The 9,904-nt window shown below is 40.2% G+C and overlaps 1 protein-coding gene across 1 annotated transcript; it reads left to right on the top strand.

Moving 5' to 3' along the window:
* Positions 1 to 5,409: 5,409 nt before the first annotated feature.
* s1pr5b (sphingosine-1-phosphate receptor 5b) lies at positions 5,410 to 9,616 on the top strand. The gene is made up of 2 exons (XM_005752230.1): positions 5,410 to 5,507; positions 6,827 to 9,616. Exon 2 carries the CDS (start codon positions 7,094 to 7,096, stop codon positions 8,303 to 8,305), a length of 1,212 nt encoding a protein of 403 aa, XP_005752287.1. The 5' UTR covers positions 5,410 to 5,507; positions 6,827 to 7,093; the 3' UTR covers positions 8,306 to 9,616.
* The last annotated feature ends 288 nt before the right edge of the window (positions 9,617 to 9,904 follow it).

The following is a 9,904-nucleotide window of genomic DNA, read 5'->3' as shown; positions in this document are numbered from 1 at the left end:
CCCATTTTGCCCGAGTCCTTCTCTTTGTAAAACACTTTTTGAATGGAGAATTTAAAAGAGCAGAAAGAGAACTGGTGTGAAAAGAATGTGTGTTGAAGTCAAGATCGCTAAATAAAAAAACAGATTAAAAGAGGAAGAAAGAAATAAAAAGGAAAAGCTTTCAGGTCCGAGCTTGTCTCTGAGCCCTTCTTGTTCTCACCTTATCTGCGCCTTGGCTCGGCATTCTTACAAATGATTTCAGGATACAGAGAGAGGCCAAACCTTGGATATCTGGGATTCATTTACATTCTTACTGGTTTGTGCTTTCCCTGCTTTCTTTCTTTTTTTCCAAGAAGATGGAATTTCAAGGGGCCTAAAAGAAACAGAGCAGGAATCATTCAAGCAAAAAAAACCTAAGCGTGAGCGTCCCACAGGGATCCGTATGGCTGCCGTGCGGTTGTAATGTCTTTGTCCGCCCATCTCCTCTGATTACCATCAAGTCTCTGGAGATATCCATGAGGGCAGAATTCGTGTGCATTCATGTGTGTTTGGAAAGATGAGTTTGAGCGTGTTTCAAAAAAATGTTTGGAAGATAATTCCGCTGCAGTTTCAATATGTCAGGATACATTTTGCAAATTCAGTATGAACTTTAAAAACTTTCTGTGAAATACAAGGTGTTAAATGATGACCAGTAAGGCTGATATAGTTAGCACACAGCAGTACTTTATTTCCACATTTTTCAGGAAACTGAACATTTGTAGTATTTAAATTTTTTATCACATAGTGTATGTAAATCCAAAATTCAGTATCTTTCCAACTTTGCTTTAGTCTCTACCAACTCTGAAGGGAAATTTCCATTTTTTTTATCAGCTAAATGCTCTACTGTGACTATGCCTTCATGCATCTTGAGCAGGTCCAGCAGCTCCTCAGTTTCATAAGTGTGCAATGAATCCAAGAAGCTCTCAAAGCTGATACAGTCCTCCTCTAGCCTCCTTGTTTAGTGAATTGTCTGTATGGAAATCAAATCAATAACAGAAACAGCATGAGTCACTTGAACTATACAGTAAATAAGCATTAAGGTCATAGTTGCATTTAATGGGAACTACACACATAGCTGTATTGTAACTACCACTTAGGCAGTGTGAAAAATATTTGAAACAACTGGAAAATGTTGGCTATTTATCTTCATTTAAAAAAATCACATTGTACAATGATCTTAGGTATTAACTTGTTTGTTACACTTTTCTTCCTCTTTTTGGTCTCTATCACTTATCATAATCTGAGCTTGTTAAAAGATTTCACACAAATGTATCTCGGTAGTTTCCGCTTTGGTTGAATACACATAATACCAGAAAGCTACGCAAACAAATAGAACACAGGCTTTTTAGTATGTCTGCTTTGATGCAGGGCAGATGGTCCAAAGGGATTTCTAAACTATTCCACTGAGAACAGATGCTTAAGGGAAATAGAGCTGATCCGAGGAGTGACAGTGAACCCAAACAAAAGCTGATGATAACACACTCCCAGTGCTTAGTCAAACTGCAGAGGTGGATGACTTGACTGGTTTTGTCATGGTGAGCACCTTTTTTTTACATTACATGTTGTAATCATAATTTATGATTATTGCCACCTGAAGTTTAAGGTTTTATGTATATCTATCTATTGATCGATCGATCGATCGATCGATCGATGTATAAATATATATATATATGAGTAAAAACTGTGAATAAGCCAAGTTTATAATTTAACTGAAGGTTTGACAGTTACCACAAAACCTTTTATTTTATTTTCGTCAAATAAGACATGGGCGAATGAATGCGTGAAAGTGTGATCATGCAAAGTCTAACTGACACAAGGCTGAAACATTTCCATGTCGGGAAACAAACCACAGTTTGAACATTAACTCTGGCATTACAGGAATGAACAAAGCATCTTGATGGTTGAGTGGTATGGTTACAACCCTTTGGAGCCAAAAGGGTGTCAGTATCTCACTCTAAACTCGGAAAGCTCTCGAATCTGGATCTCATTAGGCCTGTAGTCGGCTGGTGCTGGACTGAATGCAACCAGAAAGCAGCCACACTCACCCAACAAAACTTCAGCACTGAAACACAGCCAAGCCGAGAGAAAAAATAATGGATCACCAAAAGAGCGCTCAGTGACCTGAACCACCCCTGTAGTCGAGGATGGAAACTGCTGTATAAAACCTGCAGATTGGTTTGGATGTCTGTTTCTGAAAACAGAAGTTTACTTGCATGCATTCACAAACACGTGCAGGGATCTGCACTGGTTTCTTTTTGTCTTTGAGATGTTATCTGGTGTTATCACTGTAATTGGAGCACTAGGTGGTGATTTCCTGCAAGACAGGATCGTAATTGTGATGACTCATTGTTCCTCACTGCTGCTGTCAGAAGATGACCAGATCGCTTGCACTGTCTTTCCCACAGCCTCCCCCATTCCTCAACAAATCCCTCCTTCTTAAGCAACTGGGCCCTGCTGCCACTTCAAAAGAGCAGAGATCTTCCTCACCCTTCACTGGCCCCTTAACCACAGCAAGTTGGCTGGAAAATCCAAATAAACAATGCAGTGATGAGAAAGCTGAACTGTCTTGTGTCATGCAATGAGGGCATCTTTTGACTGGGTATGGAAGTGTATTGGAAAATATATTGAACTGGAAATGGGGAAAGAAGAGAGACAGAGTGCTGCTGTGTACATCAGCATTGCAGGGACATAAAAGAGAAAGGGGCACAATAGCAACTAATGAGGAATGTTTTCCTAGGATTACAGACCTGATCTGGTTTGCCTGATTTGAAAAACTTATCAGTCGATTAGGACTGAGGCCTGAGTGGTGATAGATTGCAGGAGGGTCAGTTGTGCGATAGCCTCAGAGAGACCCTAGCTTCTTGGCAGGCAAAGACCATTTAGATAGTCCTCTAAAGCCCAGTATGCCATGCTCATATCTTTTCCTCTTAGGTAATCAAAACCCCAGCCGTTCTGAATGCCTGACAAGCAAAAGCTGAAGCAGTGAAATAACGTCTGGGATATTTTAAAGTTTTATTGCACTGCAAAGAAGTAGGGCTTAGGTTCATGTGTAGGCCAAATTTCACCTTTACAAAGTGAAATATGTACTATGGTGCCATAAGAGTTACAGCATTTTCCTAGCTCTCAGACTGTAGGTGGTCCTTGTTTCCTCGATTTTCCAAGTGTTCATTAACTTTTGACAGAGATGTCTGTCCACACAGGCTGCAAAACATCAGGGATTTTAGAATATTAACACTACAGCTGAAACATCATGCAGACAGCTTAGAGAAGCCATTACTCCTTCGATAGAATCAAATCAGCCGGTTGGCTGCGGCCCAGTGAAATAAACCTCCTTTACAGATCCTTGTGGTCACATAAGTCAACATTAAATCCACACCCAAGTAGACCTGGTTTAGCTGAAAGTGTGTGTGTGTGTGTGTGTAGCCAGACATATATGTCAAAAATACATGTCAAGAGGAAGAGGCATGCAGTGTATGTTTCAGTTGTTTAAAAACCACAGCATATATAAAATAAAAGATCTCAAAAAATATGTATGTCAGCATTCAAAACGAAATGAGACATGAGCATAAGTGTCCTACACCCACACCTCTCTTTGATGTGTTTTCACCCACATAGGATATTACCCTTAATGATCTCCTGATAGGAATCCCCCCCTACATGCAGCGGTGCAGAGAGCAGGAAGTGTGAGTAAAGCATGTAACTTATACACCAACGCATAAAAACATTAAGACCAGATAAAGTTTTGTGTGTTACTTGCCCTACAAATAGATAAAAGGTGCAAACACACTGGAAATAATATCAACATTAACTGGATGGAACAGAGGAATGGAAACCTGCTGATTTTGCAGTAACTCAGATAGCTCACAGTCATCTTTGTGAAGAAGAAAGAAGTTTATGCTATACCTGGAATAAAGTCATGTTTCTACTGCTGAGTATGCTGCCCCCTTTTTTAACGGCTGCATTTGAGTGACCACTGGTTCATTAATGCATGTCAGCGTGTGAGCAGTCACATTTAACGGCCTTTATCAGGTGAGGCAACCCTTAATGCTATCAGTACACAAACACATATTGTTGTGTTATGCACTGCCCACATGCTGACACAGATATACACAAAGAAGCTTGCAAATCCTTTAGCTAAACCAGTTATATTTGCCACACCAAACAGGTTCGGTAGAAGGTAGCCTCTGTTTGAATACAGTGGTGTAACGAATCAGAGGAACAGACGGATAAAGAGCAGGAATCTGAACTGTCAGAACCTGTGGGCAGAGAAAGTTATTTGAGTTACACAGCTTTTTCACATGCATTCAATCACTTTCAGTGTTTCTCCTTCTACAGAGCAGTGTGTGCATTTGCACAACTCCAAGTGTCAGCTTTGAAACCCACAACAAACCAACAAAAGTTTTGTTTAACTTGCATTGCTTCACACTTACCTCTCCCCTGCTTTGTTTAGCTCTGATAAACGGTCTGCAGGCCCTGCAGGGGAGGTTTCACAGGTAACCTGCTGAAGCGTGTCAAAGCATGCTACAATCAGGTTCTGAGAACTGGGATGTCACTGTGGGCTTGAACCATGTGAATTAGATTCCTTTCACTTCCCTCACTGTAAAAGTAGAGTTTTTAGAACAGATAACCATGAGACGGCTAAATCGAATTTCTGTGGAACTTGACAGAAAAAAAAGCTCGATGTCCTTATTTCACTTGGCCCAGAGTGGGACTGTTGCTGCAGTGTTCAAAACTGGTTCTTCCAGTTTTTTTCCAAGTAGTTGCAAAGTTTTAGTGTACGAAATGTATCTGAAGAGTTGTAGCATAGCAGTTATTCATGGGAACACATAAATACTTAAAAATGATTCTAATTATGATTATGTATGTGTTAAGTCAGTGTTCTCCCTAGTTTTGGATTTTTTTCCCTTTATTTAACAGCACCTGTAATAATAGCGGTAACACTTAAAGGGAAATGAGGGCAGTTTAGATTTTAATCGGAGACCCAGAAACATTTCCTATGTTGTCATTATGTTTTCTATATTTAATGAGAGGGCAAGGCTTTGTGATGAAATAAGAAAAATTCAGTTGATATCATCCGTTTATATTTGTTGGTTCATCACTAACACAACATGAACCTTGAACTATAATCACGACTACTGATGTCGTATATTGAGATTCACAGAATACAATGAAATGTGATAAAGATCTCTGCACCAGCTCATCTGAAGCGGCACACATCTGTATGTATTCTGTATGTGTTCACGCGCACACACTATCTGTGCAAATGTGCAAGAGTGAGCAAGAGAGAAGAAGAGAGAGGGAATGTAAGGGGGAGAGACAGTTCAGGCTAAGACCAACCCCCGAAGCTGATGCATGTTTCAGCTAAGGTCGCACTTCACTCCCTCTGCCTCCTCAGTTTGACTGTGACTTACTTGGTGTGCTTGTCTGGATTCTGATGACTGAACAGCAAATGAAGTGCAGGATAAAAGTAATACTACAACATTTCCCAGGTAATTTCTTTCGTTCTTTCTTTGTGTTTCCCATGTCTGATTCAAAATTTGACAATATTGTTACCATTTTTTCTTTAGACACTTTGTTTTAGTTGAAGTTGAAGTTAAGGCTTGTTTATACAGTTTAGAACACAGGCTTTATATTTTCCTGATTTGCATAAAAATGTATTTGTAACATCTTAACCTTGCTTTTTTATTTTTATTTTGTATTTTTTATCACTGTCATACCAGGGATAAGCAAGGATGCCAAAATATCTTAACTAACATTTATAGATATTTCTCTCTAAGTGATATACAGGGAAAAAAAACATTTTTCCAGGAAGTTTGAAATCTTTGAAAGAAAAAAAGTGCTTTAGTTATTGCATACAAATGCTCATAGTGACATCATTTGACACAGAAATCCTGGTATGCTTTTATAATCTTCATTCATACTTTTCTACATTATGTAAATCATGACTGTACAATGGAGAGAGCCGACACACAGACACTATGCTCATGTTGCATTAATTTCCCAAATTCTTGCCAGTGAGCTAAATGAGTTCAAGCCTCCAGAACATTTGTTAAATGTTAACACATGACTCAAGAAAAAGGGGGGGAAAATCCTTCACACAAAAAGAGACTGAAAAGAATGTAAACTTAATCACCCCTGACTGTATCCAGCCTAATGGCTAAATCCATCAGTGTATTTATATTGGAATTGGCCAATGGTGTAAACTTCAGACGTGCTGTTTCTGTATTAAACTTTGAGGGTTTAAAGTAGATTTGCATATGTGAAGTTGGCTTCAAACACACGTCATGTACACAATGAAAATGAGCTGCATGTGTGTCAAATCAAACGCACACAGTGTGATGGTTCTTGTCTAACAACCTTAGAGTAACTGGCATTTAGTTTATACACAGCTGCAAAACCTAAATGTCCGTCTGACATTAAATTTACCCCTCTGCTCTCTGCATCTTATTCAGCCCAGCACACACAAACAGCAATAGTTACTTTCTCTCATCTGTTTTAGTGAATAACAAGAGGTCAAGCCTAAGTTAAATGAATGTGATTATGCATTCATACTTGCCTGTACATGTATCTGTCAGGCGATGCAGCAATAGATTTCATATGTTCAGCCTACACTTTGGTTTCTTTGGATTCATCAGATTTGATGCGCTCAATCTTTTTGGGCCAAATGTCAGATTATGGAACCAGTAAATATCCACTTTAATATGTACATTTAAAACTGTGACAATTTTAAGCAGTTATTTTCAATTTCACTGATTCTGCATTTCATCTTGCCATCATTTTTATGCTCTATTCTCATGTCTTTTTGCAGTGCATGTCTAAGCTCTCTAACCAGGCAGAGCTCAAAACCACCCTCTGCTGGCAAAAAGGGGCAAAGAAAACATCTGAGGATCCTGGAGGATTACACTGTATATGCTGCATGTAATCCCTCTATGTATTGAAAGGGCTCTGGCATTTTCTGTGAGAGTGGGTATCCATTTGATAAATTCTTCACCGCTCCTACTACTGAAAGCATATCATCAAAGATGACTTTGTAGCTACTGAGTGCACACAGAATAGAAGAAAAGCAACATCAGGCATGGAGGCTTTAAATTCTTCCAGTAGAGTGACTTCAGCTTCACCCCCCACCTCCACTACTCCCTCATCTTCATGCTACCTGCAGTTCTTCTGTGAATACCAGGACAAATCTGTCATTGAAAAGCATTACAACTACACTGAGAAGCTGAGCAACCGTGATAGGCTCAAACCTGAAAGCATTGCCTTACTGGTGGTGTGTGTCCTCATCATCCTGGAGAACACTGTGGTTCTGCTTGCCATTTGGAGGAATAAAAAGTTCCACCTGCCCATGTATTACCTGCTGGGAAACCTGACTCTGTCAGACTTGCTGGCTGGTATTGCCTACATGGTCAATATCCTCCTATCGGGAAAAAATACTTTAAAACTGACACCAGTGATGTGGTTCCTCCGGGAGGGAGGGGTCTTTATCACTCTGGCTGCCTCTATAATTAGTCTACTAGCCATTGCGATTGAACGCCATGTCACTATGGTGACCATGAGGCCGTATCATGGGGCAAAGCGGGGACGCATGTTGGCACTAATTGGTGCGAGCTGGGCCGTGGCAGGGTTTTTGGGAATCCTCCCAATATTGGGATGGAACTGCATCCGCAGACTGGACCAGTGTTCAACGGTGCTCCCGCTTTATGCCAAAAGCTACATTCTGTGCTGTGTGTCTGTTTTCAGCGCTGTGCTCTTGGCCATCGTGGTGCTTTATGTGCGTGTTTTCCGCATCGTCCGCACCAACACACAGCGCCAGCGGCTCGGCTTGTCAGGCAGCATAAGGAAGGGCTTAGCCAGGAAGTCAGAGAAGTACATTGCTCTCCTCAAGACAGTCACCATTGTCTTGGGAGTCTTCATCGCTTGTTGGCTGCCCCTTTTCATTCTCCTCCTGATAGATTTTTCCTGCCCCATCCGTGGATGCTCTGTGCTCTACAAGGCTGAGTACTTCCTGGGAGTAGCCATTATCAACTCGCTCCTCAACCCCATCATCTACACACTGACCAGTAAGGACATGAGGAGGGCCATTCTGAGGCTCCTCTGTCGGCCGTGTCTAATGACGTCGGATGGGCAGGTGAAGAAGATTGGGATGCCATTCCTGGAGTGCAGTTTCAGTAAAACTGAGGTGGCCTCCCAGAAGTTAGAACCGGGTCTGGAGACCACCATTTCGTCTGGAAATGTCATCACCACTCCATCTACAATTAAAGCCCTATACCCCAAACTTTTCAAGTCATAAAGACTTTGACTGACTGTGTCCAAAATGTGTAAATGGGTTTCCCGCTCAATAGAGGATATGTAGCACATACACTATTGAGAAACAGTTCTGTGGTTGTTTTTTTTTCAAAGAGACAAAGAAAGGGGGGCGTATGAAAGACGATGACTCACCTTTGACAGTGTGGCGCAGTTATGGCAATATAACTGAATCACCGAATTTCATTTTGATGAAGCATACCAAACCAGAGAGCAAAGGATGTATTTCAAATGTGAACACGTAATGGTTTTTATGTATATGATGCTAGCAATATGTCTCCTTTATTAATTTGCACTGACATATGCAACCTTGGACTCAATTATTTTCCTGGGCTTCTGTATTTTGTGTGAAGCTTAGAAGGATGCTTCTGTAAACTCAAAGAGTGAAAGACTGAAAACTATGTACTTGCTGGAATAATATGGAGGCTAACGTTTCTCCTCTTGCAGTTTCTTAAGTGCCTTAAAGTCAGAATTAAAACTCCTAACAGTTACAGTGTGTAATCTGCAGACACCTGGATTTCGCTGGTTCGAAGACTGATCGTGTGCTAGATTTGCACGCGTAGATGTTTGGTTACACATATCTGTGTATGTGATGCAAAGGAATTAAGTTGACAGGAAAGAGGTGGCACCCTTCTTGAAATTACTGAATGCTGAATGCAAATAAAGTATGTGGGAGAGGAGGTGCGGAATTAAAACCCCCTGACAGTTTTGAAATGACAGATGGTTAACCTATCTGCGGTAGACGTGGAAAGTTGTTGGGGTCGTGTCCAGTTTTTTTGAAATGTCAGCCTGACATCTGCAGTAAAAACTGCTGCATTTACAAAATGTCAGCATACTTAGCATGGGATTAACTGAAAGATAATGTTACAAGTAATGTTTACTTTCCACTGGCTGACAGCTTAACTCCAACTGAAACCAAATCAGCTGCAGTTGCATCATGTCAAGGCTCTTTACATTGCAGCTTGTGAAGAAGACAACCTTAGGAAAACGTTCATTCAGCTGCATCACAATTTTTATGGATTAAAATAATTCTGCCTTTGTAAGTTACAGATCATTCTAATCTGGTATAAATTTACCGAGCAATTGTTTCAGTGCTTCCTTTCATCGTTCATCAAGTTAACAGAACATTTCAGTTAAAGGTACTGAATGATTTTTTTTCTTACGTCATTCAAGACTTTAATTGATTAAATGAGGTTGTGGGTTTTTTGTACTAAAATGTATGCAGTGAACTTGATGTATTTGTGAGCATATTTTATATATCTCTATTGTAAATTATATATATATTTTGTAACAAGAAAACGTTAGCAAAATTTGTGTTTCTTTTCATAAAAGAAATAAAGTGTTTCTCTAAAACATTCCAATGGGTTTTCTATTTATTTTCACTTTTAGTACCCTGCAGCATTCTTAAGTGCATCAGTGTGTATTACTGTGTTAGTGTAGCTGTGGTTAAGCGAAGAAGTATCGCAGGAAGTCAGCCTCCCTCATTTCACATCTGGTAATGGCATTGACCTATATACTTCAACTTTAGCCCGTCTCAGTATGGCTTAACCTCCACACAATGCCTCTTTTAAATAAATACTTCTTA

Source organism: Pundamilia nyererei, unplaced genomic scaffold (assembly GCF_000239375.1).
Source record: "Pundamilia nyererei isolate P.nyererei 1_Seehausen unplaced genomic scaffold, PunNye1.0 scaffold00349, whole genome shotgun sequence".
Taxonomy (NCBI): Eukaryota; Metazoa; Chordata; class Actinopteri; order Cichliformes; family Cichlidae; genus Pundamilia; species Pundamilia nyererei.
This window is presented reverse-complemented; position numbering and strand designations above follow the sequence as displayed.

Coding starts and splice junctions, on each gene's coding strand:
- s1pr5b (XM_005752230.1), top strand. CDS start 7,094: ATGGAGGCTTTAAATTCTTCCAGTAGAGTGACTTCAGCTTCACCCCCC.